Consider the following 21,693-nt stretch of genomic DNA (forward strand, 5'->3'; position numbering starts at 1 on the left):
GTCCATCCGATGTCATTTAAAAAAAAAAAAGAAAGGAAAAAAAGAAAAAAGACAGCTGTTTGGATTATTCCACTCATTTCAGTTCAGACACACTGTTCAACAGACAACACGCCTCCAAACACTGTCCACTCATGTCTGATAAATCATTCCCATCTGTATGGTTTGCTTCATTTTAGCCAATCCCATCAATACCCCTTGCTGCAAAGCCCGCCCCTCCCAACACGACAGATTCACAGAAAGCGGATGGAGACAGCAAAGCCAAAGGTAACACACTACAAACATACTTCAGGTGCATTAGTGTAATTTCTGTCACCAGTCTATAGATCTGTATGAGAGTGATGTTTGTCTTTTTGTTTATCTTGTTGTGAGATTTATTGATTTTAAATACTGAAAACCTTGGTTCAAAAGTGTCTACAGAGTGGAATTGCAAGCCTTAAAATGTGTGATCTACATGCATCCCTTTTCTGCTAAGGGGTATTGATTATGGAGGAGTATGGAGCAGCACTGACCAATTAGCTGCCACCATGCAAAAAAAAGAGTCACCTGTACGCGTTTATATTAATGAACCTAAATGAAGCATTAGTGCATTACTGGTGATGTTGTTAAAGCGTTCAGCATATCTGTGAGCTACTGGTATGTTGGTGGATCTGATGCAGCTTTGCATTTGTTGACAAGATGTAGTTGGAACTATTTCCCACATGCAGTAACCCTCTGTAGATTATTTCAGAAAATTAACAAGCAGCAAACCTGCAACAAATCTGGTAGAGGTGAGTTTGTTTCTCGGTGGCAGTGGGTTCTTAACTTTCTACGAAAAGGACTGTGTGAAATGAATTTAAGTGTACATCATTAAGCCCAGAGTAAACCTGGCCACGCGCAGTACCTGATAGATGTATTAGTCTGCCCCCCAGTATAGGATTTAGGCCACAGCTGTCCCACATTAACAGTATTGGTAAGAAATCCTTTTTATGCTACTGTCATGGTCAATCTGCCAGTATGCACAGGTGCTTTCATCTGAATTTTTTTAATGCTAAAATATAATAATAAGTATTATTATTATCCATGAATTTACAGAGTAAATAATGAAGCACATGATTATTTTTTGATTCAAATGTCAAATTAGTTATTTGCTTGCATTCTTCAACAGAAAGTAAGCCTTTTTGTTTGAATATTCTGTTTGATTAAATGTACTGAAGCTTTAAGTACTAGACACAGAAGGATCAGATCAGTTGTCGGTTCATATAACAATAAGACAATGACCCAAGCAGGCTTCAAAGCTGTGCAGAGACCCAGAAGAAGGAATCTGGAGTGCTGGAACTGATGGGCCAACCAGGTCAAAGTCTGGACTTGAGTCCTATTAAACAGATTTCGAATTTAGTGGATTCAAAGATAATCAGACAGCTAGCCTATGGGAACTAATAAAAGAAACTGTCAAAGTGCATAAAAACAATGCCAGAATACCAGATGTTATCAAGGCCAGAGGAGGTTGTATGAAAATATTTCTATGGTCACACTGTGTGAATAAGGACCATGTTAATTGCGCAAGAATGTCAAAATAGTGTTTATAGTTTTAAACACGTTTTTGGCATTTTTCTAAAATATTTGTGTGTCTAATAAACGTGTTAAATGGCAAATAGTCATGTTGTTTTATAGAGCTCAAAGCACATTCTATAACATTCATAAGCACTTTTTCTACATGTCAGTGCTTTCTGTCCAACGTTCACACATTTACACTTGGTAGTTTAAGAATATAATCCACCCACTGTTATCATCTTCAATGCCCTGTACCAACATAGAGCAGAGCAGCTATCTGAATACTACTCCAACAGAGGTCGATTATCTTGTTAATAATTTTACCTCCTCACTACGTACGACTCTGGATACTGTAGTTCCGGTGAAAACTAAGGTCTCAAATCAGAAGTACCTGACTCCGTGGTATAATTCTCAAACACGTAGCCTAAAGCAGATGACTCGTAAGCTGAAGAGGAAATGGCGTGTCACAAATTTAGAGGATCATCATTTAGCCTGGAGAAATAGTTTGCTGCTTTATAAGAAAGCCCTCTGCAAAGCCAGAACATCTTACTATTCGTCACTGATTGAAGAAAATAAGAACAACCCCAGGTTTCTCTTCAGCACTGTAGCCAGGCTGACAAAAAGTCAGAGCTCTTTTGAGCCAACCATCCCTTTAACGTTAACTAGTGATGACTTCATGAACTTCTTCACAAATAAAATTTTTATCATTAGAGAAAAAATTACCAATAATCATCCCACAGATGTATTATTATCTACAGCTACTCTTAGTACCATTGATGTTAAGTTAGACTCTTTTTCTCCAATTGATCTTTCTGAGTTAACTTCAATAATTACTTCCTCCAAACCATCAACGTGTCTTTTAGACCCCATTCCTACAAAACTGCTCAAAGAAGTCCTGCCATTAATTAATTCTTCGATCTTAAATATGATTAACCTATCTCTAATAATCGGCTATGTACCACAGGCCTTCAAGGTGGCTGTAGTTAAAGCTTTACTCAAAAAGCCATCTCTAGACCCAGCAGACTTAGCTAATTATAGGCCAATCTCCAACCTTCCTTTCACATCAAAAATCCTTGAAAGAGTAGTTGTCAAACAGCTAACAGATCATCTGCAGAGGAATGGCTTATTTGAAGAGTTTCAGCCAGGTTTCAGAGCTCATCACAGCACAGAAACAGCTTTAGTGAAGGTTACAAATGATCTTCTTATGGCCTCTGACAGTGGACTCATCTCTGTGCTTGTCCTGCTAGACCTTAGTGCAGCATTCGATAGTGTTGACCATAATATCCTATTAGAGCGATTAGAACATGCTGTAGGTATTACAGGTACTGTGCTGCAGTGGTTTGTATCATATCTATCTAATAGACTCCAATTTGTGCATGTAAATGGAGAGTCCTCTTCACACACTGAGGTTAATTATGGAGTTCGACAGGGTTCAGTGCTAGGACCAATTCTGTTTACACTATACATGCTTCCCCTAGGCAGCATCATTAGAAGACATAGCATAAATTTTCACTGTTATGCAAATGACACCCAGCTCTATCTATCTATGAAGCCAGATAACACACACCAATTAGTTAAACTGCAGGAATGTCGGGGGCGCTATGGAGCCACGGACCAAGATGGCAGCATAACGTGGTTGCTCCGTGTAACCTGCATTAAAAACCCAGAATAACCCAAAACTGGAAACTTAATTGCTATTGGAAAATGTCAAAAACGACTAATCTCAAGGACTGTGATATTTTCACCCGAAAACGCGGTTCCCAAAAACCAGTTAAAACCGATATTTTGGCAACGCCTGAAAACAGCGAGGGAGCTGCTAGCGCTAGTAGCATGGGTGACCTTAGCACGGTGTTAGCTGAATTTCGGTCGTTGCGCTCCGAGTTTAGTGTATTCGGAACTAAACTGGACAGCATAGATAACCGTATGGGCGAAATGACGAAGTCAGTTGCTGCATTGGAGACAAACATGACGGAGGTAAAGCAAAATGTTGCTGCAAATGCTACACGACTGGAGGAAGCTGAAAATAGAATAATGTCGGCAGAGGAGCTCCTGGGAAAGAGCGTGGCCGATCTCAGCAATGCCATGAAGCGGATATCCTACCTGGAGGCAAAAACCGACGACCTGGAGAACCGGGGCCGAAGGAAGAACCTGCGGCTATTTGGCCTCCGGGAGGGTGCCGAGGGTCAGCGGCCACTGCTGGAGTTTATAAGGGAGATGTTACCGCGCTGGCTTGAGACCGACAGATCGTTCGTTATTGAGAGGGCTCACCGCACCCTAGCACCTCCAAAGCCAAACCAACACAGAGCTGTCCTTATCCGATTCCTGAACTTCCAAGATCGGGAGTTTGTTTTCCGCTCCACAAAACACAGTAACATCGACCACGACGGAAACAAACTCTTTTTTGCCCAAGATTTCTCAGCTGAGACCATCCGGCAGCGAACCGAGTTCAACGCGATCAGAAAAGTGTTTGCCGACGAAGGAGTGTTCCGCGGTTTTCAATATAATCCATGCAAGATGAGGATCCTCCACGATGGGAAGATACGCCTGTTTTCATCTCCAAAGGAGGCCAAGGATTTCCACCGTAGACACACTGGACAGGACTAACTGTAGCGGTGAGCGTTTCACTCCCTGAACTGCAGAATCAGCTGCTCATAACTAATAGACGAGCTGTAAAAATCTGTATTTTCGCTCAGTTATAATATTTGGCTTTTTGCTACTCATTGACCTGCCATGTTATTGGACACAGGAAGTTTTTTTTTCTTTTTTAGAGCTTGAAAATTTTCCATTACGTTTTAATAACGCCACTACAAACGTAATTTTTTGTTTGTTTGTTTTTCCTTTTTCTCTCTTTCTCCCTCTTGAACACAACAATGTTACCTACTTTGGTTAAACTTTTATCCTTTCAAGTGGGATTCTGTAAGTTACAAAAAGGACATTGCCATGGAATTATTCAAATTTAGTGGCTAGTATGGGTTTGTTATGTTTATGTTATGTTTGAATATGGTGTATGCATGGTTGACGGACACCACTGTTGCTTTAGTTGGGTTGGGTTCTTATAGTTCAGCTATTCCCCTTTGTAGTGGAATAGCACAGCCCCTAGTTTACTACTCTGAGTAAGGGAAGGGGGGGAGGGGGGCTTTAAGTGTTATGGGTCAATGCCAGGGTTTTTTTTCTCTATTTATTTCTCTATTTTATTTTATTCTAAGTTTACTTGTCACTTTTGTTTACTCGACATCAGCATCACGTGTTGTTATCTTAATATTACAGAATGAAAACTCCAAGTATGGACCAACTAAACACCCGCAATATCTCTGACATAAAAGTCACTAGTTGGAATGTCCGGGGTCTCAGGAAACTAATCAAACTGAAACAGGTTATAAGCAGGATCAAGCAATTGAAATCAAAAATAGTTTTTCTTCAAGAAACACATCTGACAGACTGTGAACTAAAGTCTGTGAGGAACAGATGGCCTGGCCAGGTGATCCACGCATCATACAATAACTATGCAAGAGGTGTAATTATTTTGATTCATAGAAGCATACCATTCCAAATGACGAAAATAATAAAAGACCCTGCTGGTAGGTACGTAATCACTCAGGGTACCATCCTTTCTATTACTTTAAACTTGGTGAGTCTCTATGGCCCAAATGAAAATAAGCCCAAATTTTTTGAAGATCTGTTTCTTACTGTGTCTGCTTTGCAAGGACTGTATATAATTGGAGGAGACTTTAACTGTACTCTCAATCCGAGTATGGACCGCTCAACAGGTTCAGATACATATAAAGCACAAACTAGACAACTAATAAATCAATTTATATCAGATATCAACTTGGTAGAAGTGTGGAGAGAACAAAATCCTGATAAAATAGAATTCTCCTGTCATTCAAGTATACATAAATCCCGCTCACGTATAGATTACTTCCTTGTCTCAAGAGAACTTTTATCAAGGATCAAACAGTGTCAGTATGATAGCATAGTGATCAGTGATCATGCAGCTATCTCACTGGGTATCCATCTAGGAAAGTTTATCCATAACCCCCCTCACTGGCGGTTTCAAACAAAATGGCTGCAGAATCCTGAATTTGTTAAATTTATAGAGGAGAAAATAGAAAATTACTTTGAATCCTTCCCATCTCACTGAGGCACAAGTTTGATCTGTATTTAACTCAAAGCGTATATTAGAGGTGAAATTCTTAGCTTTACGAGTACAAAGAATAAACAGCAAAGAAAGCGAATGGAAACCCTGGATAAACAGATTAAATCTTTGGAATTAGACTTAAACGTTAGCGACGACTCAACAAAACAAAGTGAGTTGCTACGTCTGAGAACTGAATACAATAAATTATCATCTGATGCAGCAGCAAAAAGTCTAATGTGGCTGAAGCAATCTTATTATGACCAAGGAGAGAAAGCAGGTAGACTTTTGGCATGGAGAATTAAGAAAATGCAGAGTGAAAGAGCAATTAATAGTATAAAGACCTCTTCAGGGAATGTAACAGTAGATCCATTGGAAATTAATGACAGCTTTAGAGAATTTTATGAAAAATTGTATAAATCAGAATGTGCTCAAACCTCAGAAGAACAGGACATATTCTTAGATCAACTTCAGTTTCAGACGTTAACAGAAAACACAAAGCAGGAATTAGACAGACGTCTAACTACTGAAGAGATATCACAGGCTACCAAAAGCATTAACAGTGGTAAAGCACCTGGGCCAGATGGCTTTCCGATTGAATTTTATAGAACTTTCCAAGACAAATTATTAATTCCACTTTTTAACATGTATGAAGAAGCGTATCAAAATGAAGCTCTCCCACCCACTCTGAGACAGGCAATGATTACTTTGATACTGAAACCTGGCAAACCCCCTGCAGACCGTTCATCATTTAGACCAATAAGTCTGATGGGGGTTGACACTAAAATACTTTGTAAAGTTTTAGCAAGGAGATTAGACCCCTATATATCACATTTAGTTCATAATGATCAAAATGGCTTTGTGCCAAAACGTCAAGGGTTTCACAATATAAGAACAGTTCTAAATATAATTCACGAGAAATCTGATGCTAAAGATACAGCATTATTATCACTTGACGCTCGTCAAGCTTTTGACAGGATAGAGTGGTCATATTTATTTACTGTTCTCTCAAGATATGGATTTGGAAACAATTTTCTCAAATGGGTTAAACTTTTGTATACAAATCCCAAAGCTAGTGTTTTAACAAATAACATAGTTTCTAACCCTATCACATTGGAGCGTTCCACTCGCCAGGGGTGTCCATTATCTCCAATGCTATTTATCTTAGCTATAGAACCCCTGGCGATGACAATTAGAATGAGAACTGACATATTTGGTGTCCAGTTAGGAGATCAGGAGCATAGATTGGCTCTGTATGCTGATGACCTGATAGTGTTTCTGACTAGGCTGTCCATTAGTATACCAAAATTAATGCAACAAATGGAGTTATTCGGACAATTCTCTGGCTATAATATAAATGATTCAAAATCCTCAATCCTATTTCTGAACAAGGATGAAAGGCTAAATCCTATTATACAAACCCCGTTTATTAATGCAAAAGAAGGATTTGTGTATCTTGGAGTTAAAATCACCCCAGACATTGATACCATTGTAGCAACAAATTATGATCCTCTGATTAGTGAAGTGGAGGAATCTCTAAATAAATGGATGACAATGCCCATATCAGTGATTGGCCGTATAAACATGATTAAAATGAATATATTGCCCATATTTTTATATCTCTTCCAGTCACTTCCTCTGCCTCTTCCAAAAGAATTCTTTGATAAACTAAATGGTATCTTTAATAGATTTATTTGGAATAATAAAAAACCTAGACTAAGACTTCGCTTGTTGTACCTACCATATGAAAGAGGGGGGTTACAACTCCCTAATCTTAGACTGTATTACTGGTCTGCACAACTGCGCTCAGCCATGTTCTACTTTTCCACTGAGACACCCCCGGCCTGGTTACAAATTGAACAAACATCAGTAACAAATCTTCAGTTAAATCTGTATTTATATTCTGCAAGCCTGAGCAATTTAAAAAAAATGACAAATAACCCTTTTTTAAAAAACACAATAGATGTTTGGTATAGGGCCCATCAGTATATGGGTGATAAGTCTTCTATCTCTCGTTTTTCACCTATTTGGGGCAACACATGTTTTAAAGCAGGAAGAGCTGATGGGGGTTTCAAAATCTGGGCAGATAAAGGTGTACAGAAGGTGGCAGATCTTTATAAGGATGGCAACCTTCTTACATTTGATCAGCTATGCCAAATATACAGCATCTCCAAAAGACATTTTTTAAAATATCTACAAGTTAAACATTTCATTATGTCAAAATATAAACAGATTGTATCTGAGCCACCATTATCACACTTGGAGAAGGTCATACTTCAAAAGCCAGTGGGCAGAGGTCATATCTCTTCAGTTTATACAGCTCTGTTAACGCATGATAGGGAATCTGCTACTGACAAGTTGGACGCATGGAGGGCTGACATCCAAGAGGAGATACAAGAGGTGGACTGGGAAACTGCATGTTTAAAAGCCCAAAGACAATCAATTAATACAAGGATGAAACTCCTCCAATATAAGTGGTTGATGAGAACGTACATAACCCCAGTCAAACTGAATCGCTGGTCGCCTGTCATCCCAGATAGCTGCAGTAAATGTTTAGACGAGAAGGGCACTCTGCTCCACTGTGTATGGAGCTGTCCAAAATTACAGCGGTACTGGAAATTAATCACGCAAACTTTATCTAAGATTGTTGGAGTAAATATACCTGTTGAAGCAAAAATGTGTGTGTTGGGTATATATCCAAAGAACTGTGACTTTAGCACCAGACAGCTAAAATTAATTGACTTTGGCCTCCTGCAAGCTAGGCGCTTAATATCTTTGTATTGGAAGAACGTGGATGTACCCTCAAGTCATATGTGGGTGAAGGAGATGGCATCATGTATTGTATTGGAACGACTTACTTATATTGTCAGAGGAAAGGGAGTAGATTTTGAAGAAATATGGTTACCTTTAACTGAGTTTCTGAGACATTATGAAGGGAATTAATTTAGAAAGTGATACTTGGTGCTGAGTTTTGGGTTTCTTTGTGTGTGTGTGTGTGTGGTTTTTTTTTTTTTTTTTTTTTTTTTTTTGTTTGTTTTGTGTTTTTTTTTTTTGTTGTTTTGTTTTTGTTTTCTTTGTTATCTGTTTCTTTGTTTTTGTTTTATTTTTCGTTCGCATCTTGCTTTGTTTGTTTTACCCATGCTGTGCATAGGTTTTGTTTTGTTTTATTTATTTATTTTTTAATTATTATTGTTGTTGTTTCTTTTAATTTATATTTGTTTATTTTGGGGACTATGTTCTTTAATATAAATCTCATGTTAATTGTACTATTATTCTTTGCTTGTTCTGTAATATAAAATTCAATAAACATAATGTTTAAAAAAAACCAAAAAACAAAACTGCAGGAATGTCTTAAAGACATAAAGACCTGGATGGCCGCTAACTTTCTGCTTCTTAATTTAGATAAAACTGAGGTTATTGTACTCGGCCTTGAAAATCTTAGAAATATGGTATCTAACCAGATTCTTACTCTGGATGGCATTACCTTGGCCTCCAGTAATGCTGTGAGGAACCTTGGAGTCATTTCTGACCAGGATATGTCCTTCAACGCACATATTAAACAAATATGTAAGACTGCGTTCTTCCATTTGCACAACATCTCTAAAATTAGAAATATCCTGTCTCAGAGTGACGCTGAAAAACTAGTTCATGCATTTATTACTTCCAGGCTGGACTACTGCAATTCATTATTATCAGGATGTCCAAAAAACTTGCTGAAAAGCCTTCAGCTAATCCAAAATGCTGCAGAAGAGTACTGACAGGGACTAGAAAGAGAGAGCATATTTCTCCTGTTTTGGCTTCCCTTCATTGGCTTCCTGTTAAATCCAGAATTGAATTCAAAATCCTGCTCCTCACATACAAGGTCTTAAATAATCAGGCCCCATCTTATCTTAATAGGGTGGCTGTAGCTCAGGAGGTAGAGCAGGTCACCTACTGATCAGAAGGTTGGTGGTTCGATCCTTGGCTCCTCCAGTCTGCATGTCAAGTATCCTTGGGCAAGATACTAACCCCAAGTTGCTCTCCGATGCGTCCATCGGAGTGTGAATGTAATTAGATAGCACTAAGTATAGATAAAGTGCTTGTAAGAATGTGTGTGATTGGGTGAATGTGGCATGTTGTATAGAGCGCTTTGAGTGCTCCGAGAGAGTAGAAAAGCGCTATATAAGAATCAGTCCATTTACCATTTACCATCTTAATGACCTTGTAGTACCATATCACCCTATTAGAGCACTTCGCTCTCGCTCTGCAGGCCTACTTGTTGTTCCTAGAGTATTTAAAAGTAGAATGGGAGGGAGAGCCTTCAGTTTTCAGGCCCCTCTTCTGTGGAACCAGCTTCCAGTTTGGATTTGGGAGACAGACACTATCTCTACTTTTAAGATTAGGCTTAAAACTTTCCTTTTTGCTAAAGCATATAGTTAGGGCTGGACCAGGTGACCCTGAATCCTCCCTTAGTTATGCTGCAATAGACGTAGGCTGCCGGGGATTCCCATGATGCATTGAGTTTTTCCTTTCCCGTCACCTTTCTCACTCACTATGTGTTAATAGACCTCTCTGCATTGAATTGTATCTGTTATTAATCTCTGTCTGTCTTCCACAGCATGTCTTTTATCCTGTCTTCCTTCTCACACCCCAACCGGTCGCAGCAGATGGCCGCCCCTCCCTGAGCCTGGTTCTGCCGGAGGTTTCTTCCTGTTAAAAGGGAGTTTTTCCTTCCCACTGTCACCAAAGTGCTTGCTCATAGGGGTCATATGATTGTTGGGTTTTTCTCTGTATCTATGAAGCGCCTTGAGGCGACTTTTGTTGTGATTTGGCGCTATATAAATAAAATTGAATTGAATTGAATAGTACTCGGCCTTGTCATACACTGCTTTGAAAGTAACAGTAACAGTATTGCTAGTAGCTGCTTGGTCATTCAGCATTCTAGTCACTTAGCAATCCTACCAGGTATTCCCCCTGTCATTCAAGTACAAGTTACTGAGTTTCATTGAGGTTCTGTGCTCTCTGCTGTTTTTTTTCCTATTTTGAATGATCCTTAACCTCCTAGGCCCTGGCGTCCACATATGTGGACATCACATTTTGGGTTATTTAGACCAAAATACTCAATTTTGCTCTACAAGGGCCTGATGTTCACTTACGAGGACATTATACTGCTACTGTTCTATCAAAACTTTAAACAAATATCCTCATATGTGGCCCTTATTTTTTAAAAACAAAAATAAGGTAAAAAAAAAAAAATCTGGTAATTCTTTGTTTTTACATTCATCGGGCCCCAATATGCCAAAATATCAAAGAGAAATTAAAAATGCATGCTGTGGAAGAGTTCGGGTCCTAGGAGGTTAATAGGCTTAAAAGGTGAGCAGGACAGTGACCCTAAATATCTAAGTAAGAGCACTGAATGACATCACTGACAACCTTCACCAATCGAGGCGATTCAGTTGGAGCCCAAACCCTGTAGAGATCCTCTGGATTGACCTCAGTAGCTGTTTACACTTGATATCCCGAGAATGTGACTGAGCTGAAACAGTTCTCACAAGAATGGGCTAAACTTCCTTTTCGAGGTTTCTGCTTGCCTGATCTGTAGCTGCTGGGAATTTGTTTGTGCTACAGAAAATGTTTGACAGCTCATTAAAGCCGAGCATTCTTTTACTGTCGGCACTGGGAATGTTTAACGAGTGTGTCCAATAAATGCAGGAATGATTAGAATCCCATTGTTGAAGAAATAAAGGTAAAAAGAGACTTGCACAAAACCTGAGAGGAAAAAGGTGATGAATCTCAAATTCAGCTGTTTGTCCTGGCCAGGTCATTCATATACAGCAGTTAGACAGGTGCTGGCTTGAGGTCATGGATAAAAGAAGAAGAAATTAGCTTTTTCTGAATTGTGGCTAGGCTCTGCTTTCCTGATGGGCGGCGATCTTGGTCTTTCAGGAGGGGCTTGGAGTGGAGCTGCTACTCCTCCACGTCAAAAAAGAGTGAGCTAGGATAGGATGGGATGGGATGGGATGGGATGGATGCCTCCAGGCCGAGGTGTTATCCTGCAGGGAGGAGGTCCTAGAACAAACTACAGAGGTTGTAACTCTCAGATGGCCTGTTAATGTCTGAAAGTTGGAGGAAGCAGGTGGAGAAAGGAAGGTCACTGCTCATCCTGCTGCCCCTGCAGACCTGCCCCAGATATTGTCATAGATCGATTGATGATTGATTGATGAATGATTAAAAGTCGATTGCCTTTTGGGTGAAGGGTTAGCATATTTGTTGGTCTGGATAAGTGTAAATGAGATTATTGAAAGTTTTTATGTGCTCCTTTTTTGCCTTTACGTATTCAACATGATGTTTGCTTAGCACCTCACTTTGAATAAAATATGAATAAAAATTGATAGCAATTGTTTGCTACTAGCTAATGCAGACGTTCCCAAAGTGTGGGGCCCGCCCCCTAGGGGGGGCGCAGAGCCATTGCAGGGGGGGCGCGGCATGAAAAGGGAAAAAAAAAACAAAAAAAAAAACAACGCTTGGACACTGCTAGCACGGGGCGCCCACACAAACGCAAAGCAGGAGATGAAGCATAGCTGAATATGTTTCCAAACCAACTTCATTCTAAGCCAAAGACTAGAAAATATGGTGAAGCACATCTTCCCTTTGATTTCACCTGCACAAGTGCCGAGGTAGGTCTCCCTGCAGGATTGGTTTTCCCTTTGTCGGGAGCAGCGCTGGGCTGTTTAAATCACGGACAAACAGGATCCCACATTCTTGATTTGTAGTTCACAAACACTTGTTGTAATGACTAACTACTCCTGACATTTTGGAGATGCTAGCTCTTTATACAGTAAAGTTACAGCGGGATACAAATAATATCAGGCTGATCCTGCCACGATTTGTTCCCCCGGTTCAAATCACGGACAAACAGCATCCAACAGTTGTTTATGTTTTTGAACCCATTTTGCAGAGGGATTTTTTGAAAAATGTATTGATAGCAATGTTGAATATTATTACACAGGGAAAAAAAACAACTACATGTAAAATAATTACACCGTGACGCCTCTGCCTTTCTAAATGGAGGGACAGTAACTGCATGTATATGTAAGCGTGTAAAACCTGCAGATAGTCAGATTAACAGTATTTCGTCTCTATCTGCCATTCTGCAATTCATCTCATGTAAACAATAACGTGGCGCACAGCGTGACGTGAAAAAAGGCACATACCTTTGACGTTGCATGACGAACTCTATATTCCTCGTCCACACGTAAACGCAAAAAAGGAGTTTTAAAAAATCTCCATTCTCGGTGATTCGAAACGCCGTTTATGTGTGGACGAAACAGCTGCGTTTTTAAAAATACCCGTGTAGGTGCGGACGTAGCGTAAAAGACTTTATTAGTTTATTTTCTTGCTACCTACATATTACTTGTATTTGCTTAATTGTTTACTAAATGTTTGAGGTGTGAAATAAACCGCAATGGAGCAAAATATGGGTGTGTGTGGTTGGAGGATGTGTTCTTGCGTGCATGCGCGCGCGAGCGAGGGGGGGCGCGAACATTTTTCTTGTAAAACAAGGGGGGCCCAGCAAAAAAAGTTTGGGAACCACTGAGCTAATGCATGTTGCTTTTGTTTATAGTGTTTATATATATATATATATAAACACTATAAACAAATATATATATATATATATATATATATATATATATATATATATATATATATATATATATATATATATATATATATATATATATATATATATATATATATATAGTTTATATATATATAGTATATATATATATATATATATAGTTTATATATATATAGTTTATATATATATATATATATATATATATAGTTTATATATATATAGTTTATATATATATATATATATATATATATATATATATAGTTTATATATATATATATATAGTTATATATATATATATATATATATATATATATATATATATATATATATATATATATATATATATATATATATATATATATATATATAGTTTATATATATATATATATATATATATATATAGTTATATATATATATATATATATATATATATATATATATATATATATATATATATATATATATATATATATATATATATATATATATATATAGTTTATATAGTTTATATTTTTTTGTTTTATATGTAACTCACTTGGAGTTAGAAATTGAGTGAGAAATTGATGTAGAACACTGGGCAGGCTTCCCGTGCTTCTCACATCACACTATCTGGCTGAGAAACATGAAAACATTCCCGAGGTTGCTCTTGAAATATAGATACTGTTTAATATTTTTCGTCTTTTAGTAAAGAGACAAATGTGGTGACAAGGTGAATAAAGTAGTGTATTGGTGATTTTTCTTTGTGTCTTCAATCTATAATAGAAGCCAATGTTTTGGTTTCCACAGCTAAAGAGTACTGTAAGGTGGCGTACGCTTACAAAGCCACGAACGAGGACGAGCTCACCCTGAACGAAGGCGATATTGTCCACGTGCTGAGCAAGGTAAGCTTCCAGGTGACTCATGCTGTAAACTTGTGTAATGAAATACCTTTTCGTCAGTGTCACAACCCAACATGTGAAGCAGAAGAACAGGTGAAGAACAAGGGAACTTTAGCAAAAAGGAAATGTGCAATCCTGTTACATGTCTGTGTGCACCAACTCCTCTCACATGATCAGGAGTTGAGCAGCTAAATGTGTGTCATCTGATATCATAATGTCATAATGTTGCCTAGCAGCAATGTAGCAACAGGCTAAAATAGCTTGTGCTTAGCACTTAGCCACATATAACACTGTATAAAAGCATTATATCACTGTACTTTAGCAATAATAACATTTCATTTCTGCTTGTTGTATGATGATACTGTTATGTAGCCTGGCAAAAAACAAACTGTTCTTTGCTTTTGTTTTCAGCACCTCATAAAAGTTATTTGTTTCACAGCAATGTTATAAAATCATCATGCTGCCTGAAATCACCCATTTTTACCATTTACGCATCTACAACATGAACATTGTACTGCTTTCATTTTGCAACCAACCGCACAAACAATACTGTAGCATGGACTTGTACCAAACCAATTACACTCTTATAACCTAGCTCTCAGAACTGGATGTAATTATTTTTGTGTGGGGAGTTCATAACAGCCCTATAGCTGCATTGCAAGAGAGAAAAGTGGAAGCAACACATGGTTTGTTGTAATTCTTGGGAAGCTGCCGCCATCTAGTGGTGAAACGAGAAAAGTGCATCCAAATGAAAACAAGTTTTGACATATTTGTAGAGGGACTTAATTTTTTTTTTTTTTTTTTTTGTTAAAGCTGGTCTTTTTGTTTTTCCCTGTCCTGTTTTACATATTTTCTTTGACTCCTTGATTGCCAAGACTCCTGATAGCGTAGGGTCAGGGTTCAGGCTATGTAGTTTTCAAAGTGATAAAAAACTTTTTTTTTTTTTTCAAAAAGAAAATTACATTAGTTTTAAATAAAAAAAAACAAAAAAACAACAGCCTTATTGGACATACGTGTGATGTCATGCTACCCTTCACTCATTGTTTTCTGTTGCCTCTGTCACAGGACACAGGAGAGCCTGGCTGGTGGCGAGGCGAAGTCGGAAGCAAAGAAGGCGTCTTCCCTGACAACTTCGTCGTCATGATTTCTGAAGCAGAGAAAGAGGTGGGATTGGAAAAAGAACAGAATGAACTCATTATGGTCTACAGTCAACATTCCCAGTCATTCGTTACTAGATCATCTGTTATAGGTTCTTTAAGTTAACCAAGGGACTCGTGAGACTCAGGAGGGTGTGGTGGGTGGTGTTCATGGTGCAAAATATGAGAGTAAACAAGATACAAGGATATGTTCTTTATATTTGCAGTGGTGCAAAATTTAGAAACATCCAGAGTGATCCTTAGAGGCTTACTTCATTCTCTTCATGCTGGAGCAGTTAACACTTAGCTATCCCTTAGTAATGCTGCTATTGGCTTAGACTGCTGGGGGACTTCCCATGATGCACTCAGTCCTTTTGCTGAACTTCCCCATGTGTTTATATACTACTGTAAAAGCATCTTTCCATTCCCCTCATCCATTAACCAGTCACAGTGGATGTACTGTGCGTATAAATTAAAACCAAACGTCAATAAATTTATTCCGTTTTTTTTAACCTGAACTCAATTTGATTTGGACCAATGAAAAAGAAATTATGCAGTACTATGTTTTAGTCCTGGTTTGTTTTCTGTTCACACGGACCAATCAGGAGGAGTAAATATGATGTAATTCAAACTCTCATCTCTTCATCAGCTTATCAGGACACTTAGGAAAATCACATTCTGGTGATTGACAGCACGTTAATGCTGCGCATGAGAATGAGCCCCACAGGGATGTAGCACTGTGGTGCTCCGTATCATTTGAGGTCATCTCCATGTGCAACTCTAAAACTGTTTTTAGATGTTGTGTCCTGAAGTCTTGTTCTGTTCCTTTGCAAAGTCACTATGATGGTTAGATATATAGATTAAGTCATCTAAACTCCTCTTAAGGAAAACATTGCAGTTTGGTTTCATCCTTTGGATGCTTTCAGTGGACTCCAGGAGACTTTCCAAAGTGAATTGTTTAATCCACACACATTCTTTTTTTTTCCTTTTTTTTTTTTTTTGGAAAATTTCCTGGCTTCTAGTTCCTGTTGCTGTGTTTTAATTCTTGCCCTCATCTGCTCAGTTCAGCTTGATGTAGCCTGGGGTAAAACAAAAACTTTGCACTATTTATGCTTCGATTCCTGTACAAACCTACCTTTCAGGCAATCACCACTCTGCCTATGCGTAACATCACCACTCTGGCGTTCCACATTGTGTTTCCCACATCTGCCTCTGCATGTCAAAAAATCTCCTGAATGTGCAGTTCAGGATTTGCTCTTTCTACACAGTTTGATCCCCAGCTGTGTAGTAAACTCTGCAGCTTTCTTACATTTTATTGGTTTTCAGTGTGAAAATCTTTTGGTCTTTCCTGCCCATGAAATTAAACACAGAGGTTTAGATAAGGACTCCCTGCTTCACACTGCTCACTCAATCCCAGTTTTGACATATGGCGTACTGTATCTTACATCTACCAATTAGTTTTATGGAGCTCGAAGTCTGATTAAATTTCCCACGTCCCAAATGCAGCAAGTAACTTTTGGTGATCGTCCAAATGCTTTTTACAGTACAAAGGTGTTAAGAGATATATTCTAAAACACTTCTTCAGCAGAGAATCAGAGAGGAGAAACACACAGATTTTCTTGCTAGCAAGGGCAGCCTAGAGTGAGACTCAGAGACCCGCCCTGAGGACTTGCCCTGGTCCTTTATTTATACACTTCAGTGGGTGCTTGTGTGGTGTGTGTGTGGTGTGTGTGTGTGTGAGGAGGGGTCAGAGTGTGACCCCATAAAGACTTCCCTAAAACTGCTGGTCTGGAAAGTCCAGCAGTTCATCAAACCAAAACCACTTAGACTGGAAACAGATATAACTGCGTTAATCCTACCGTAAAACAATAAAACAAGGTACGAACTTTCCCATGCTCCTAGGATGTGGGGGTGAAAGCCAGAACACCCTGGAATGTTACAGACTTCCTAGGATGAGATAAACACAAATGGTTACATGTAGTATTCTACCATATACAAACTTATATCATTAAAAGATTATACTGACTACTAAGTACAATTTTCCATTGACACAAGGAGCCTTTTGAGATCAGTGGACAGTTTTTAAACAGTCCGTCAGGTTGTGTAAAATAGTGTGAAAGTCTGACTGATTGATCTCATCAGAGAAAGCTGTTGGAGTGACTTTCTAGCAGATTTCTGTTCTTGTTCAGGCTCCCACATCAAGAGGGTCCATCAAATCATCACCAAAGCCAGAGGCAGAAGAGGTAAGCATCCAGAGTACCCCAAACTATTCACAAGCACTTCTTTTCATCCTTAGCTGCCTGTATGTAAAGGATGGGTGCAGCTATCATAGTTCCTGTGATGGAAAACAGGATTATGTTCCTCCTTTTCTCTCAACTTTCCTCTCACCATCCCAAACAGTCGCAGCAGGTGACTACTACTGGTCTCTTCTTGTTGAAAGGGTGGTCTTCCTCCCCACTGTTGACAGTGCTAGCTGATGAGAGATTTTTAGATCTGTGTTTCTGTCTAATACTGCAGGGGTCAACATTCTGAGATTTCTTGAGGAATTCACATCAAATTTTCTGTTGTTGTGAATTGGTGCTATTTAAATTACACTATGTTTATCATCCATGGCCACATTCAGTGATTACTATAAGTGATCAATCAGTGCAAATTTGATTTGTTTTGAGTCATTTGATTTAATTTTTGCTTTCAGTTTTGGTGTTTTCTCGCTCACAGGTCTGCTGCTCACCTTTATTATTAGGGCCCGAGCACTGAGAGTGCGAATGCCCTATTGTATCTGCTCCGTTTCTTATTATTATTAGGGCCCGAGCACTGAGAGTGCGAAGGCCCTATTGTATCTGCTTCGTTTATTAGGGCCCGAGCACTAAAAGTGCGAAGGCCCTATTGTATCTGCTCCGTTTATTATTAGGGCCCGAGCACTAAAAGTGCGAAGGCCCTATTGTATCTGCTCCGTTTATTATTATTATTATTATTATTATTATTATTATTTTTCACCGAAATGAATTGCCTTTTTGAGGGCTTTAACATGCTCAAAAACTCATGAAATTTTGCACACATGCCAGGTCTGGTGAAAAATTTTGTATTTTAATGGTTTTACATATGAGCACTGGGAAATGGCTCTAGAGCGCCACCTATGTGTTGTTAAATGCAGCCCTACGACCACATTTTTTAAACTACATGTATGAAATCTGGCACACATGTGTACCATGCCGAGTCGAACAAAAAAGTCAATTGGCGCATTGATGCAAACCCAACAGGAAGTCCGCAATTTAGAAGTGAAGGTGACATTTTGGCTCTAATTTTGCCATTTCCATGCCTCGAACTTTTGCGAACTCCTCCTTGGGGTTTGAATGTATAAGCTTCATCTTTGGTCAGTGTCAACTACACACCTGGGCCATGTTAAATTGCGGAGCTTTTGAGTTTTCACAATACAGTGAGGCCGTGGCGCCATGGCGAATTTCGATGACTCGCCATGAAAATCTTATTGCCTCTCATTCTGTCATACATTGTCCGATCTGGACCAAAGAGCACACATATGATAAGACTCCACCCCTGAACATATTTCAACTGTCATATTTGACATCAGGGAGAGCGCCACTTAGTGGGAACAGGAAATGTCATGTTTTACACTTTGGGGTACAGTATTGTGATGGGTGACATCTGAAACCTGAAATTTCTCCAGGAAAGCCTTAAGGAGTTGGTCTTGGGTTACAGTGAAAACTGTGAGTTTTCGCGAAAGGGTGTGACCCCATCAGCATGGCGAACTTTGATGTCTCGCCATGAAGAAACAAATTAGTATAACTCAATGAAATCCAGTCTGATCAGTACCAGACTTTTCAGGCATGATGCCAGACCCACCCTGAACAGATTGATGTGCCCATTGTCAGGAATACGCAGAGCGCCACCTAATGGGAACAGGAAATGTCATGTCTTACACTTTGTTGTACTGATTTTCACAGCTTCATCATGGCCACCTCAAAAGCGGTGAATATCACCATCAGTCCTTCATGATGCTTCAGTGAGAAAATTGTGACTTTAAACTGAACGGCGCACCCTGGTGGCAACACGGTTCACCATGAAAAATGAAGTTGCTTTTGAGGGGCTTGGAAAGTTTAAAAAGTCTTGAAATTTGGCGCACACCTCCAATGTGCTGAATGCTTTGTTGTTATGTGATCATTTTTATTGAATAGCGCGAAATGGCTCCACAGCGCCCCCTACAATTTTTCAAAACAACAGCCCCTGCTCTGTGTTTCATATATGAGTCTGAAACCTGGGAAGCTTATAAGAGATATCAAGATGTACAAAAAAGTCTTTTGGAGCAATATCCCAAATCCAACAGGAAGTCAGCCATTTTAGAATGAATGTGTAAATTTGGTGATATTTTACCCTCTTTACAGGCACCGTACTTTGACGAACTCCTCCAAGGGATTTCATCATATTGAACCATTCTCCAGTGCGTGGCATCCAAACACCTTTGTGATGTTAAATTGCGAAGCTTTTTACGTTCAGGGCAACGGGGTGGTTATGGCGGCACGTGGAGTTTCAATCACTCGCCAAAAAGCAGTAATCTGCTGTCACTCAAAAACACAATGTCCAATCTCTCCCAAACATTGCAGGCATGATGAGACTCGAGCTTGGAAATGTTTGTTATGCCATTTGTCAGTAATGGTTAGAGCGCCACCTAGTGGGACGAATATAATCATGATTGAATGAGATGAAATGTTAGCTGGTGGTTAAATGCATGAATTCCATCAATGTGACATCAGATCGGACGTACTGGTTTTAGGTGTTGGGCGTGGCTCGACGGGCCGGGGTGCGAGGGCCCTCATAACGCTGCTTGCAGCTTTAATTATTATTATTATTATTATTATTATTTCGGCAAATGAATCGGCCTTTTGAGGGCCTAAACATGCTCAAAAACTCATGAAATTTTGCACACATGCCAGGTCTGGTGAAAAATTTTGTATTTTAATGTTCTCAGACATGGCCAGGGAAAATTGCCTCAGTAGCGCCACCTAGAAAAATGAAAAACGCGAGCCCCCAATATGAGTATGACCTACATGTTTGAAAGTCAGTACACATATCTAACGTTCAGAGTCGAACAAAAAAGTCTATTATGGCAATGTCCTAAACCTAACAGGAAGTCCACCATTTTGGATTGAAGGTCACATTTTGGCTCTGATTTTGCCATTTCCATGCCTTGTACTTTCGCGAACTCCTCCTCGGGATTTGGTCGTATAAACTTCATCTTTGCCCAGTGCCAACTACACACCTTGGCCATGTTAAATTGCGGAGCTTTTGAGTTTTCACAATACGGTGAGGCCGTGGCGACGCGGCGAATTTCGATGACTCGCCATGAAAATCTTATTGCCTCTCATTCTGTCATACATTGTCCGATCTGGACCAAACAGCACACATATGATAAGGCTCCAACCCTGAACATATTTCAACTGTCATATTTGACATCACCGAGAGCGCCACCTAGTGGGAACAGGAAATGTCATGTTTTACACTTTGGGGTACAGTATAGTGATGGGTGACATCTGAAACCTCAAATTTCTCCAGGAAAGCCTTAAGGAGTTGGTCTTGGGTTACAGTGAAAACTGTGACTTTTCGCAAAAGGGTGTGACCCCAGCAGAATGGCGAACTTTGATGTCTCGCCATGGAGAAACAAATTAGTATAACTCAATGAAATCCAGTCTGATCAGAACCAGACTTTACAGGTATGATGTAAAACCCGCCCTGAACAGATTGATGTGCCCATTGTCAGGAATATGCAGAGCGCCACCTAGTGGCAACAGGGAATGTCATGGCTTTCACTTTGTTGTACTGATTTTCACAGGTTCATCGTGGACACCTCAAAAGCGATGAATATCACCATCAGTCCCTCATGATGCTTCAGTGAGAAAATTGTGACTTTAAACTGAACGGCGCACCCTGCTGGCAACGCAGTTCACCATGAAAGATGGAATGGCTTTTCAGGGGCTTGGAAAGTTTAAAAAGTCTTGAAATTTGGCGCACACCTTCAATGTTATGAGGGCTATCCCTTTATGTGATCATTTTCATTGAAGAGCGCAAATTGGCTCAACAGCGCCCCCTACAAAATTTCAAAACATCAGCCCCTGCTCTGTGTTTTATTTATCAGTCTGAAACCTAGTAAGCTTATAAGAGATATGACGATGTACAAAAAAGTCTCTTGGAGCAATATCCCAAATCCAACAGGAAGTCAGCCATTTTAAAATTAATGTGTAATTTTGGCGACATTTTCCCCTCTTTTAAGGCACCGTTCTTTGACGAACTCCTCCAAGGGATTTCGTCACATTGCCACGATCTCCAGTGCATGTAATCTAAATACCTTTGTGATGTTAAATTGCGAAGCTTTTTACATTGAGG

General features: G+C 39.3%; 1 protein-coding gene across 3 annotated transcripts in view; it reads left to right on the plus strand.

Annotated features, from left to right (window-relative positions):
• Positions 1 to 21,693, plus strand: part of cd2ap (CD2-associated protein) — a 109,616-nt gene that overhangs the window by 45,766 nt on the left and 42,157 nt on the right. For 2 of the 3 annotated variants that reach the window (XM_006796203.2, XM_006796204.2), the window contains exons 7-10: positions 177 to 264; positions 14,070 to 14,164; positions 15,227 to 15,325; positions 17,487 to 17,540. In XM_006796203.2, the coding sequence (XP_006796266.1) occupies positions 177 to 264; positions 14,070 to 14,164; positions 15,227 to 15,325; positions 17,487 to 17,540 (336 nt within the window). The remainder of the gene's footprint in view (positions 1 to 176; positions 265 to 14,069; positions 14,165 to 15,226; positions 15,326 to 17,486; positions 17,541 to 21,693) is intronic. The other variant, XM_006796205.2, reaches the window with a different exon arrangement.

The sequence above is a fragment of the Neolamprologus brichardi genome, chromosome 15, assembly GCF_056152115.1.
Source record: "Neolamprologus brichardi isolate AB-2024 chromosome 15, ASM5615211v1, whole genome shotgun sequence".
Lineage (NCBI taxonomy): Eukaryota > Metazoa > Chordata > Actinopteri > Cichliformes > Cichlidae > Neolamprologus > Neolamprologus brichardi.